We start from the raw sequence: 14,922 nt of genomic DNA, 5'->3' as shown, positions 1-14,922 counted from the left end.
TAATTAAGAATAGAGAGAAATTCGACTATATTCTGTACCTGTCTTCCAACTGTTGTGGACTAATTTGTTGCTTCATCGTCGAGTCTTGATTTCGATAAATACTCAGATTTTGGTAAAATCTCTCCGCTTCTGCATTTTGCATATTTGACGGTACATTTGTATTCGTATGCGGATTTAAATTGGGAGACGATTGCTGCCTGCTAACCAATCCACTGGGTGGTAAAGTCCCGATTCTCATGGGATCGTGTAAATTATGACTTGACCTACGAGTACAACAAAATGTACATTATCCTTACAAATACATTACATTATTACTAATTTTCACAATTTCATTAAAATTTATTTCATTATTAAATTAAACTATTTAGAAATTTATAATATTTTCAATCCATTCAAATTAGATTTTAACAGAATAAAAGAAAAATGCATTACATGAATTAAGCTTAGATTTTGATAGATACATATTAGAAAATTGATTTTCGCAATTATTAAAAATTGTTTTAGAACTTTTTAGAATAAAATTGTACATAAAAATTTGTTGAAAATATATTTAAAAATATATATAAAAATGTGTTAAAAATATATATTAAAATTTATTAAAAATATATTAAATTATAGTGTATAATAAAATAATTAATGTAATACGATCCGGAAACGACCGAGTTCTCCCGAACGCGATGTGACGTCACAGTGCAATATCTGCATTCGGGGAGACGCTAATAGCGCTAAATAGCGTGAAATAGCGTCTCCTCAAACCCAACCAATATATACAGTGACAACACACTATTTTTATTTATTAAAATATCCAGTTTTTGTGAAAATGGGAAAAGGTAACACGTACAAAACCTGTTTTGTACCTCTATGTAAAAGTACAACAATTAAAACACCCAATAAATTGTTTTTCTTTGTACCTCGAGATCAAGAATGACCGAATATCGCAATACAGAATACAGAAAACAAACGTTTGAAACTATTGCGCTGTGACGTCACGCGCTCCAACCAATCAAAATCGTTTTCTCACAATTTAAATTTTAATTTAATTTTTTAATACCTTTCTATTGATTAAAATTTAAAATTTTCTTACAAATAAATTTATAATAATATTTATTTAAATGACATATATAAAAAAATGTATTTTTTTTTTTAATGCAAACTCCCTATTAAATACGAAGATGTAACAATAACCTGGAACGCAAAGAAGTTGCGCTGGTAATGGTCGCCATGGAAGGTGGTTGAACGGGTGGTGTAACGCTATTGCTTGAGGAGGCTCTGCTGTATCCCGGGTTAAATACCTCGTGTTGCTGCTTGACCTCGTTACCCATATCTAGATAAATTCAAAATTCATCGATGAATACTCTTTTTTCCCAAACATCTGTATATTTAAAAAAAAAAAAAATGTATAAGTATCCCTCCCTTCCCTAACTTACATTTAATCGAGTGTCTAGCACAGTGAAAAGCTGAGTGATTGACACATGTAAAGCACGCTTTTACTTACTATGCAACGCCGGTACAGACTTGCTGCTGTGGATTTGCTGGGGAGTAGCGTCGTGTCCAAGCCGGGACGGTAGATCCCGCTCGCTCATGCGACGTGGACCTGCAGGTAGCCCGGGTAAAGCGGGTAAAACACAAAGAGAGACAGCTTTGAGTTAATGCATCGGTGAACGCACAAAAGTGCCGTGAACGCGATAGATTAAATTGACACAACTCATGCACATACGCGAGAAGCAACATTTTTCGAGAATAGAACAACGCTCTTTTCTCTTTCGGGCCAAAGCGCTCGACGATTGGCAACCGACACTTTGAAAGCAGCAAAATGTCAGGGTTGGGAAAGTTACTTTATAAAAGTTACCGATTGTAAAAAGCAACTTTGTTCTAAAACCAACGAATCGTTATAATACAACTTCATTATTTAAAAAAAAATATTATTACTATTGTAAGTTAAATACACTGAAATTAATATTTTTAAATAATAAATAATTAATATTACATATTAAAGTAATATAATTTTTATGTCTGGTTTAATATACAATTTTAATAATAATTTTGAACCTTATAATATTAGAGAAATTTTTTTTTTTATTTCTAAAAGCTTTTTTTCTTAAAATTTTCCAATTTTGTGAAATAAAAACATGTAAACAAAAATTTAAATATATGTAAATAAAAAATGTTTTCCAAACTTTTTATTCTTTTTGTAGACTTGTAAATATAATAAATTCTACTATTAATTTACAAATGAAATTTGCTTCTAATATGCAAACAGTTATTTTACAAGAATTACGAATCTAAAATAAAAGTCGCTAAAAATTGTTTATTAATTTTTAAAAGAATTTAATGCTCTCTTTCTATACTTGTATCTATTTTTCTATGCTTCTATAATTTTCAGAGAAAATTATATCGCATAAGTTTGAAAGGTATCGCTAAAAATAACTATTGAATTCGTTACGTCATCGAAGTTGCTTTTACAGACGTATGTTATATAAGAGGATTACAAGTAATATTACTTCCCAATCCTGTTAATATCATATGGCTAAAAATAAGTGCAAGACTATACTTATGACCATGACATGTTAAGCTACATTCAAGAAGTTTGTATCATATTATCATTTTATATAAGATGGTCTCCATATATTAAAAGCTGCTTTCTCGAAAATCATATATATTCAGACGAAATAATTCTAATTATGTTATTAAATGTCGACATAATTGAGCAATATACAAGAATGACACTTATGTAGTTTTTCATTGATTCGATTAGTAGAAGATATTAGATTTATATTAAATTTTGTAGAAAAAAGCCACCTTGTATATACATAATAAATATTAAATAATATTTATAAACATTGTATATATATTACATTGCATGCATGTTTGCAATTGTATAACTAGTTTGTTCAGTGCAATCAAGTGAATTAAAAATAAGAATAAATGTACATATAATACTTGAAAAAAAACTCAACTCTGTTCATTTTTGTCGCAATCCATAATTTTTCTAACACATTCACATTACATGCGTAAAAAAAATTATGTATCGCTACTCTAAAAACAATAAACTCTAAAAATCTAAAGTGCAAAAATATATAAAAATTGTATTGATATATTATATCCGCTTATCATTCAGCAAATCATTTTAAAATAAAAATTTATTTTTTAAATTATAAAATAACACTTGGTTCCACTTTTGCATGAAGCAAAGCTAAATATTATATAAAATTTAACGTAAATTATATACATTAATTGAGGCATTTATATAAAAAAAAAACTCATCAAATTACTTTCTTGAGAATGTTAATTTTGTAGAGAGTTAGATATAGATTTTATTAAAAGTTTAAGATTAAAAAAATTTTATTACAAGTTTTTATTATTTTTTTCTTAATAAAACGAGAATTGCATTGTTTGAAAAATTTTATCATTATTTTAAAACATATTATGTATACGGTACATTCCTAAAATGAAACGTAGTAACGTGAAATCGTTGTCCCATCAAAATTTCCCATAAAATTTCCATGTGTCATTTGATTGTACAATTTCTCTCATAAAAATAATTTGATCAGTTTTTTGTTTTTCATTTTATCGCTGTCAACCGTTATGTGCCGTAAAATAATAAGATGCGAGAATGATTACATTTTTATTGGAAGGGAGGGAAGAGGGGAGGGACGCCTTTATAAAGAAACATAATAGGGTGTTAGAAAAGTCTGGAAACGGTCAAATATTTCGAAAACGAAACGTCTCTGAGAAAAATGTTTCGAACCAAAAATTGGTTGCAATAATATATAGGATGTTCCATTTAAAAAAATCGACGTGACCTTTACATGACCTTGAAATAAAAATTCAAGGTCAAACCAATGGTACCACCTTATGGCCCCCTCGAAACCCTACAACTTTGGTTGGAAACATTTTTCTCAGAGATGTTTCGTTTTCGAGATATTTCGCCGTTTCCAGATTTTTTCTAACACCCTGTATAAAAAAAAAAATTTTTTTTCTACAGTTTGTTTTCTAATCGTGCGATATTGATCTGGAAATGTCGAGTCCATTCATTTCGTTCAAACAAGAGAGAGTGCTCGAACAAAGGAAAAATTCTGCTAAATGCATACACTGAATGCATAAACACACAGGGTAGTGGTGGTGGTGGTGGTGGTGATGGTGGCTTACGCGTTGAGCTGATCTCACGAAAGCTCCAACCGTCCCTCTCCGAATTGGACTTTGGTCGCGAAATGTCCAATTCGCTCCGACATTCCCTTTCTCCGACTCCCGATCCTCGTCGTTTCTCATCCCTCGTCTCGCTATTTCCACGAGACAATTCAAGCGCGGAGTTCCTTCTCAACCGATCGCAGCTGGTGCGGAGCTTTTCGCGAAATCTCTTCCTCAGCGTCCAATCGGACCTCTGTATTACTTGAGGGATTTCGCTCGATTTCCTGCGATCGTTCTGTCTCTTCGATCTTAATTCTTCGAGCGACAGATGGCGGTTCCGTCGCGTCTCCTCTCCGTTCTCGCAATCTGATTTATCGCCGAAGATTTTGCCGAATTTAATTTGAGCTTTAGCGGTCCGAATTGGAATAGAGTCCGTCGAGTTGTTCTGCTTTCTCCAGCCCCTCTTTGGTTTCAGCTCTTCGAGAGAACGTGGACGGTACCATCGAGTCTTTTCCTTAGAGCCTGATCTATTGCAGGATGCACGAGATAAATTGGTATTTTTATTAAAAGCTTCGGAGAGTCGATTGGCTGAATCAGATGGGAACCTGCTGTTTGGGATACTCTCACAGCTGCGGGTCAATTTAGCGGATCCGCCGAGAAGATTCTGCTCTTTCTCGCAAGTTGCAGCGCCAATCAGATTATTCTCGCTGTTACAGAGGGATCTGGCGATTCGCACTCGCAGGATGTTCAGTTTGTTATCCCCCGAATAAGCGCTTGTATGACTTTCCGAGGAATTGGAATAAATCTTAGCGGAAGAATGACAGATATCGATGAGCAGACAAGATTTGGGACGTTTCCTGCAAAACTGACGAGCTTGCGTTCCAATGTTTTCCGAGAACGGAGGATTCCCGGCAACATTCGAGAGCGACAGTACAATGGAAGATGAGGGGGAAGGCGGAGAAGAAGACGATGAAGAGTCAGAAGTTTGCTTCATTCTTCGAGAGCTATCATCGATCAACGATGATAACTTCTCGTGAGACGTCACTGATTGATTCGAACCACCGAGAGCGGACGTTATGTTGTCTTCACTCTTCGAGGTAGCGGGAGGAACTTGTATCACACTTCGCTCCGGTATAAACAAAGGGGCATCGGTGTTATCCAGATTTGAAAAATGTTCGAGTTGTTCCGCGATGACTCGTTGCTGTTCTAAAGAGAGCTTGGAATCGCTATCTTTGATATTAATCGACGTATTTTCAGTATCAACGAGAACCTGAGATTTATCATTATCGGTCACAGCAAGAGTCGCATCCTTCTTGGTGATCACTTGGTCTTTGCAATCGTTACTCGTGTTCTCTATCGAGGCCAAGTCCGATCCTCCTTTAGTATCAATCGCGATTTGATCCTTGTTATCATCCGTCAAAGGAATCCTGGTGATGGTGACTCGCTTGATTCCACGATGATGAGATTCCTCGATCGCAAGATTATTTCTATCAGTTTCAACATCAACCAAAATGACACGTCTCCCGACTGAGCAAACTCGAGAGTTCTTGTTCGCCGAGTCTCTTGTCAGGTTTGAATCCGATTTGTATTCCTTCTGCACAATCGGCAGAGATCGCGGCAAATGTCGTTCACTGTCCTTTTCCGATAGTGTGATGTTCGGTTCCGACACAAACTGACGGGAATCGGTTAATTTGGTAGACTTGAACTTGATCAAACCGGCGTCGCCGAGTTTCGAGAAGTGTTTCGCCAACGCCGCGACTCTGCCGGATCCTAGACGCACCTCTTCCGGCGACTTCCAGCACTTTTCCGTCTTGGATTCGTCGCTGGACACGTCGCTGTTCAGTCCGCTCAGATCGAGATGCAACTCTGGCATTACGGTGTACATCTTGGGGGTGGAAATTCCACTCTCGGCATCTCCATCGACTCTGCTCGAGATGCAATCGTCATTAATCGTGGAACTGGACTCGTCCGCGCAATCTTCAGAATTGGAAACATCATCCAACAGCTTGTCCTCGCAACGTTCGTCGACGTTTAACGCACGTCTCATGTTAGTATTCGCATTTCGAAGATACAAAGGGTCCTTTAACTTGGGTTCTACTTTTATACGCTTCTGAAAATCTCCAAGATTAGAGTTGCGATCAATTTTATTACAGCGCTCGTCACTAGACTCTACGTGGTCTCTACATTCTGCGAGATTACCGTCATCGTTTTGATCGATATAGGGTATAGCGTCGAAGACATTCTCATCGAAAGCCAGTGGATGCTCATAGTCATTCGCAGTCTCCGCGTACTCTCTTGGTGGAGTGGTGATTCTTTCGAACGGATTCAAAGCGTTCGGAGAATAGTTCAAACTACTCGTCGCGGCCTCGCCTGGTTCCGTATTACCCTCTTCCTCCTCTACGATCTTATCATCACTCGCATCACTCTCGTTCTGATATATGATGGACGATATCTCGTTGTCGCTCGTGATGGAGATCAGAGGACAGGGCATACGAGACGTTCGCGGTAGACGCGCGGGGGAGATGATGGGGGTGGAAGGACGTGGGACGCGTTCTCTCTCGTCGATAGGATACGCACCTCTCTGATGGAGGAGGGAATACGACGGATTTTGTCGCATATAGCGGTACTCGTCGAAATCATCGACTCGTGGAAAACCTTGATCGATCCGATTAGGATAAACGGACGCCTCGATAATACGTCGAGACGGAATCGCACCTGGTTGAATAGAATCCTGAGAGTATGCCGTCTGCTGCGGAAAGGACAATAAGTCGCCCATCGAGTGTGAGGTGGCTGGCTGACCACCAACAGCCGTCTCCGTCGCTCCTATCGCCGGATCTAAGAGCTCGGACCTCGGCCGGGTCTTATGCGCTGCACGAAACAAGTGGTTAGTCAAGCGTTAGTAAAGCGGGCTCTTTTCGAGCGAAGCCAAGCGGAAGGCGGTTACTCTGACGGAGAAGTTATTCGGATTAGGAAACGCTCGCCAGGGCAATATTATGTAGAAAATAGAATCCTGTCGACACGTGTGCTCGAAGCGAAGGTTTGCGTGATCTCGTTAGAGACAACAATTTATTTTAACTTTAAATTTTCATTCCATTTACAATAGATCCTTGTAACTGCATCGTAAGTCAGTTTCGTTTTAATACAAGTTTCTCACGCGATAGCTTTCTTAAAATTCTCTATTATCAATACACAAATAAATTATTTATGAAGAAACTAGGTCGAAAATTTGAATTAATATTTTGTAAGGTACTACACTATAAATAATGTGTATATGGCTATAGTCCCTTTCTTTACACGAACTTTATCGATTGAAACACATCGATCAGATATAGAAACAGATAATAAGATTTTAATTATTCCTTTCTTATATATTCCAAAGATTAAATTAGCATTCCAAATAAAACAGTGTTATCAATCTATTCATCTTTTTTCCACTTACCTCTTGTCATCACAGGGGAAGGTTGAGATAACAATGTTGCGAGTCCGTGATAAATAGCGCCTTGTTTCGCGACTTCCAATGTCACGATCGGGCCGGTTCGCACAAGATACTCGGCAGCCCTGTGAAATTTTAATGAGAAATATAACGAGATTAAAAGGATTTATTATATTTTTTTCAGATTAAATCTGCCGTACTTTTCTTGGGTAATCCCAACCAGACTTTGTCCATCCACTTTGAGCAATTGATCGCCTGCCGTTAATCTACCATCCTAAAAAAAATAGATGTATAAAAATAAACTTAATGAAATGTAAATAATTCGTTGTTGTGTCAAAAGTTTAAATATGAAATGTTCCAGATTACACAATTAATTCTTAATTTAATCTTGTGTGTTGAAAATGTATTTATATTTTATCCTGGCTTTACGAGTTCTTTTATTTAATCATTTAATCTAATTCACTAGACATAATAAAAAATTTAAAAGCGTGTAATAAAATTTGTCATAACAGTATTATCAAGTATATGTGCATTTTTAATGCATATTTTAATATTAATTATTTTAAATACAGAATATTGTATGTATGTTGAGCAAAGCTTTTTTAAATAACAATTACTTACAGCGTCAGCCGCACCACCAGCAACAACGCTTTTGATGTAGATACCTAATCGGTCCTGTCCTGCGCCCTGTATAATTTTAAAACATTATGTAATTATATATAATTATAATACATAGATATATGCAAACAAACACACACGGGATCGAGAATACGTACTTTCGCTGCAACAATGCTCAAACCCATGCCATTGGTACTCTTGTGCAGTTTAATGACATGTATTTCTGGTTGAGCTTGATTTTGATTGATGTGACTGGTGTAACCGCCGGATCTGTTACTCATCGCGCTGGGGCTACGCAACTGCAAAATACAAAAAAAGTTGTTATTTAAATTAAGAAAATTTAATATATATAAAGATGGGACAATTTTTTTTATTGAGACACTTTTCATAGACTATAAAATAAAACTACAAAAACAAAGCTCCTTTTATTAAGACTATACAAAAATTTATGTAGACTATAAAAATAGAAAAAGAGCAGATTTTATTTAAATTAAGAAAATTTAATATACATAAAGATAGGACATTTTTTTTTCTTTTATAAAGACTATAATTGCTTGTTAATAAAGTTTTGCTCTGAAAGCTGCGTATACTTTATTTAAAATTAATAAAAGCTTACATTGTTGTGATGTTCTATCATGTAAATGGTCCAATAGCCACTGCTGGTGGGTTGGGCCGCCATGCGACATAAACCGTCTCGTTGCAAAGGTGCTAGAAATTCCGCTAGTCCTGGTGGAACACCTCTTATTACTTCGCAACTATAACCATCCTCAGGAAGTAGTAACGCCAATCCTAGGACAGGTTCCTCTTCCAGTCTTATTTCACGACCGTCTGCACGCGCAAGTGTATCTGCGACACTCTCTGCCACCTATGACAAAAAGATTATGTATAACAGCGATTTAATAATCAATAACAAAGATCAAAATTATAGTATCCCCAAGTGTACTTACTCTCACAACGTTCTCAATCAATTCGGCAGGTAACCTAGGCTCATCCGCAGCCGGCTGATACTTTTGTAGCAACGCTCTGACCTGAAGAGAATTCAGTTTGAAACAAGTTGAGCTCAGCGTGGCCAGTTCCTCGGCATTGTATTTGGGAGCCTGTAGAAGATGAGTCGCCTGCATAATTGTCGCCAAGTGGCACTGACTGGCAAGTTCCAGTCCCTGCCTCTCGGCCCAAGTCTCCAAGGCGTTCAGCCTGGCTTTAAGTCTGCGTCCGAACCACCTGACGCAGAGATTGCCGTTAGAGACGAGTGTGTTGAAGGCCGTAGCGTTGATCGCGTGAAACAGGTGGCTGAACAATTGTATCGTCAACGCGGCGTTCACCCGGCATCGTCGCAGCAGCGCCATCGTGTTCGAGAAGATCTGCAGCACCCCGGCCTCCTTCGCCGGCTCGTCCGCGTCCGCCATGAACTGCGTCATCGCCGGAGTTAGCTCCAGGGTGACGCAACGCACCAGCGAGCCGAAAGCTGTGTGCACCGCGTCCGCCAGGATGTCCTGCGCTCGCGTGGAAAACGCGCCTACATGCCGGTCGCTCTTCAGCATGTGCAGCAGCTCCGAGCCATTTGCTAACCAAAAGGCCAAAGACGAGGTGTCCATGTAACGTTCCTGGAAAATATACAATCTTCTTTGTAAACTCTACTGTTTATGTATATTACACATCTACTAGGTGCCACCTACTGGTGGGATCGTGCCTTTTCGGATGTAAGTAACTATTAATATGCTTTTCAGTGGATTCTTTTGTTGCAAACAGGAAAGAAAATTATTTATTATTTCTTGAAGTTGAAATATACCTGGATAACGCGTTGAATCATGGTAGCGACGTTCGCCAGCATGACGGTGAGTCGGTGCGCTCTCTCCGTAGGTTGCAATTCCGGTCTGTAGTGCGTGCTGGCACGATACCTCGCGCTCAGGTAGAGAGTGTAAGTGGGCGCCAGCTTGAACTGCGGCGCCGAGGGCTCCACATCGGTGATGACAGCGTGAAGGAATGTCTCTTCTGTCTCTTCGAGGAATTCCAAGACAGCTGGCAGAATCGGATCCGTGCCTCGTGGCTGTCGATCGTACTGCGAAAGCCTGTCAATAAAATTGAAATAAATTAATTAATTCTCCTGCTTGGATTCGAATTTTCCAGTCTTCTCTTCGTCCTTTTCACAAATAAATACTTAATATTCGACAAAAATACTTGTGTAATATTATTTTTGTTTTAAACTATAAATATATTATAATAATTATACGAATATTTAAAAATAATTGTGAAAATTGTCAACAGTTATACATATATATATATATATATATGTAATAAATAATTGTGTGTGAAAAACATTAATAAAAAGAGCATACACTTTATAACACATTACTCTAACATTAAATAATACATATAATAAGAGAATTAAATTTAATTAACTTCTAAAAAAAACAAAAATTAATTTTTGTACACATTACATACACAGTTTGCTTCTAACACAGACTTTAATCACAACTTAATAAGAATAATTTAATCTTCGCATTAAAGTGACTCAACACGATTTCCTAAGTATATATATTTATATATATTTTTTTAAATTAAAGTCACAAAGCGTCGTAAATTCGCCGTAGATTTGCGTTTCGCTACCTGTTGCCATCTCTACTGCTGCTCAGACTGGCGGTCTCCACGTTTCCATCTAGATCGAACGTGGTCTCGTAATTGTGCGTGGGCTCTGGCGGGTGCGTGGGACTACGAGGACTACGTGCTGCGACTGCGGCAGACTTGGACGGGCTCGACGGAGCCGCGCTCTCTTGGATCTGGCTCTCTCTCGGAGTCTGACCGCCGCCGTTCAGCGTCCCGGATCCCGGGTTAAACTTTTCCGAGCTTACGTCCTGACTGGTCGCGTCCGGCGAGCGTCTACCGTAAGACGTGCGCGCGAAGCAAGGATTTGCGATGGGAAAAGCAAAAACATCGAGAAGCAAAAATCGAGCAAAATAAACATCGATGAAAGAAAAAGTGCGAAAAGAAAAAATGTGATAAAAATTTATCGGGAAATAAGTCTCACAGTTTTCTAAGTTACAAGTATGAAGGACCTTTAATAAAAATACGAATAAGTGTGAATTTATCAGTGTTGATATTTTTTTTAATTCCTTTAATTATAAAATCATATTTTAATATTTTTAATATAACATCAACACAACATTTTTATATAATATTATTAGACTTATGCCGTGCTTTCTTTTTATTTACAAATATATGATTTATTAAAAGTGCTCCATACTGTGTATATGTACGTTATAAGGTACATAAAATCCATCGATATAGCAATTACGTGATAATTGATTATTATAATGACGAGCTAACGTGTGTGCATATAAGATGCAATTAAAAATAATTGCGTAATGGCCAAATTGTACAACGAATGCAGCAAAACATTCGTGCATTCACATTTATTTTCACCTAATTACAGTTAACGATTTAAGAATTAGAATTTCAAATTTACCGATCATAAGCGTAGTCAGTCTGCTTGTTGGAATCGTGTCTCTGTCTAATGCGCTCCTCCGGCGCCGGATCGATGAATCGAAAAGTATGCAGTCTGCCAAATTTGATGATAGCTCCATTCTGGAAAAATGTACACGACGTTAAATGATTGCGATTAAATTACTTCTCGTCGATCAACACAACTCGAAATCTAAATTTGAACGTTTTATACATTTAGTACTATTTACATTGAATTAATCAACAATTAGGTACAAATAAATAAATAAATATAATACAAAAAATACGCGCGAGCCATATTCCAAGATCACAAGAAACAGGCAACACACACCTGCAGTATGGTGGTCTGCTGTATCCTCTGATTATTGACGTATGTGTGCGCGTCCCTGGAGCATGGGGTGAGAGTGACGATGTTCTCGGTGAAGGCTATCACGCAATGCCTAGGCATCACCGTTGGTCCTGACAGCGTCAACGTCTGCGCCTGCACCGCCTGCGGCCCGATCGGCCTCTCCGAGCCCACCTCTGTGACATTTGGCTGCAACCGGTGTCGCGCACCGGCCCCGTTCGGGATATCGCTGCCGTCGGGGTTAAGCTCCAGCAGGAACGGCAACCTCTCGTCCTCGTACCTGCAAGGATTAAGAGCTCTATAATTGTCAAGATAGTCATAGTCATTCATAGTCAAGATATTTATAGTCGAGGAAAGGATATAGCCGGATAAGCGTACTAAAAGTGGCCCCGACGAATTTTTTTGAAATAACATTTGGCCTGTCATGTCCTCAGTGTAAAAAAAAATGTTCCTCAAAATTTCAGCTCTCTAACTTTATTATTTCTTAAGTTAGCGAGAAAAACATCATTTTCAGTTTTTATTTTTCTTTACTGTAAATATTTGAAATAATTCCATATTGATTTTTTTCTGAATACTTATCAACGAAAGACACAAAAAAAGTATTTTTTTCATTAATCTCGAATAAAAGCTCGATTTTTAAAAAAAGAATGAAATTAAGAAATGGCTTTTTTAACATGTTCCTTTCGAGGTTCAATCATCAAACTTTTATAAAATACTCTTTTTACAGCTCTCAATGTTCTCAAATTTTTTCAATTTTTTCGGCTATAGCCTTTGAAGACTTGATACGACAGAGTGTCTATTCAATCTTGTAAAGAAATTTTCGCTGAACATTCATTTTGTTCAAAATTTCAGAAAGAGAATATTTATAAAAAAAAAAAAAAATCCTTTTTTTCAATCTTCTAAAATAAATTTTTTTATTGCATGCATTTTCTAATATTTATTATTTTTTATCGCGCATTCAATATTAAAACATTGAATAAACGGAGATAGATACATATATATTTTTAATATACTTTAAATACACAAGTCACTTGGCTTGTCAACTACTTATAAGCAAAATTATCAGAGAGAAAATTTTTCAAAAATTCCCCGAGAATTTTTAATAAAAGAAAATTCGTAAGAAAATCCCTGATTTTTCCAGGTTGAAAGGAAATTCTTGAAAATTCCAGATCTCTTTTCTTTTTTTAGGGACGCCGTATCGAATACAGTGACCATCTCGAATTTTGACGACTAATTGTAATAATTTTCACGAACGCTATTAAATTTGTGAAATAATCCGTTGTGGGAGAAAGCTTTGTGTTTCTTGCACTACCTATGATCCAGCTCGTTCCATTTGCCGGCAGGTTTCTTTTTACGTTTCCGCGGCATGTAATCCGCGGGTCTCCTCCTCACATGAAACATAATGGAACCTGCAATAAAAGTATACGTGCACTTTAATTAAACGACGTTATCGCGCAAGCAAAAATTCTATATACATTTCATCTACATAAATAATAAACTATAAAGACACACAATTATGAGTTATAATTCAGTATATAAAATACGTAAACAATAAAAAAGGTCAATATAAACATTCTAGAGCGTAGGTACATTTACAATAGCCCGTTCATGGAAGTAATGATTAACTTCTTGCATACAAAAATAGGGGGGGGGGGGAGAGGTCGTCACTTGTTTTAAAACTCAAATAAATAAGTACAGCGCTTTTGCGAAAAATAAATAAGACAATGACAGATATATATATATATATATATGTACACCTAAATGCATTGTAGCTTTCATCAGGTGTGGAAACGACGCGTGGGAAGCGAAAAGAGGGGGGGAGGAGGGGGGCGCTTGATCGTTAAATTCAGAGATGCGTGGCATACATAATATGTAATAATCGCGCATGAGAAGCTTCGCGGTAAATCGTCGAATTAGTATGATGGACTCGAGATAGCGATCACGCATTTTTCTCGCGTTTAAGTATATTACCGTTCCCCTTACGCACAACACGCACATGTGTGTGTGTGTGTGCTTTCGGAGCACGGTAACTTCTCACGGAAGAGGACGGAAAGGGAGAAGCCGACTCTCGGCTTCTCGGGTCAGCGAGCCGCACAGTCATTGCACCCAGTCGTCGTTTTCATCAGCGAGTTTCCCTCGTCCTTGCTTTTGCAAACGACGTCGTTTTCTTTATTTTCAGTTTAGGGTGGGTGATACGTTCGCACAGTAACCCATTAAGGGACCTCAGACGATTTTTTGGGGTTTGGGTGAGGCCTGATATGTTTGACAGGTCATGTTTGACAGGTCATATTTGACAGGTCATGTTTGACAGGTCATATTTGACAGGTCATGTTTGACAGGTCATGTTTGACAGGTCATATTTGACAGGTCATGTTTGACAGGTCATATTTGACAGGTCATGTTTGACAGGTCATGTTTGACAGTTTGGGGCCTGAGCCAGGCCTGATATGTTTGACAGCTTTTTCGTAAACTTTGAATCATTTTGGATTCGCCAGCGATGCATGTAGATTAAAAAATTATTCAAAAAAAAAAAAAAAAAAAAAAAAAGAAAAAATTCAAATCTCTGCCGAAAACACTCACCCAACATCACCTCCACTTTGCCGCTTCGGCGTGGCTTGAACGACCAAAGCCCGATCATATCTATGAAGTCCAACGACACTTCGAGATCAACGATTCGCTCGCGGATAATAACACAAATACACAAACATGTTTGCGACAAGTAACATGTTCTGTTCGACAGGGATATATTTTCGTGATTTTAAAAATTAATAGTCAACGTATAAAAACGTATAAACTGCTTCTAACAAAATATTGAAAAATGACCAGGAAATGCTTTATACACCTGAATAAAAATACGTATAAAGAAAGGTTGGTAATGGTCAGAATTAAAGTCACATTATAAAACGATAAGCAAAAATGATCGTTTAATAAATTTAAT

General features: G+C 37.4%; 1 protein-coding gene across 12 annotated transcripts in view; it reads right to left on the bottom strand.

The window, feature by feature from the left end:
* Positions 1-14,922, bottom strand: part of Cno (adherens junction formation factor afadin) — a 48,180-nt gene that overhangs the window by 7,900 nt on the left and 25,358 nt on the right. For 8 of the 12 annotated variants that reach the window (XM_072905737.1, XM_072905736.1, XM_072905735.1 and 5 more), the window contains 15 exons: positions 13,297-13,393; positions 11,970-12,264; positions 11,643-11,761; positions 10,787-11,056; positions 9,969-10,248; positions 9,127-9,783; positions 8,796-9,044; positions 8,338-8,478; positions 8,183-8,248; positions 7,762-7,835; positions 7,568-7,686; positions 6,844-6,996; positions 1,496-1,594; positions 1,186-1,324; positions 39-263 (listed from right to left, as the gene is read on the bottom strand). In XM_072905737.1, the coding sequence (XP_072761838.1) occupies positions 39-263; positions 1,186-1,324; positions 1,496-1,594; positions 6,844-6,996; positions 7,568-7,686; positions 7,762-7,835; positions 8,183-8,248; positions 8,338-8,478; positions 8,796-9,044; positions 9,127-9,783; positions 9,969-10,248; positions 10,787-11,056; positions 11,643-11,761; positions 11,970-12,264; positions 13,297-13,393 (2,983 nt within the window). Of the gene's footprint in view, positions 1-38; positions 264-1,185; positions 1,325-1,495; positions 1,595-6,843; positions 6,997-7,567; positions 7,687-7,761; positions 7,836-8,182; positions 8,249-8,337; positions 8,479-8,795; positions 9,045-9,126; positions 9,784-9,968; positions 10,249-10,786; positions 11,057-11,642; positions 11,762-11,969; positions 12,265-13,296; positions 13,394-14,564; positions 14,828-14,922 lie in introns of those variants that run through there. The other 4 variants (XM_072905741.1, XM_072905738.1, XM_072905740.1 and 1 more) reach the window with 4 other exon arrangements.

This window comes from Anoplolepis gracilipes, chromosome 14 (assembly GCF_047496725.1).
Source record: "Anoplolepis gracilipes chromosome 14, ASM4749672v1, whole genome shotgun sequence".
In the NCBI taxonomy this organism is placed as follows: domain Eukaryota; kingdom Metazoa; phylum Arthropoda; class Insecta; order Hymenoptera; family Formicidae; genus Anoplolepis; species Anoplolepis gracilipes.
This window is presented reverse-complemented; position numbering and strand designations above follow the sequence as displayed.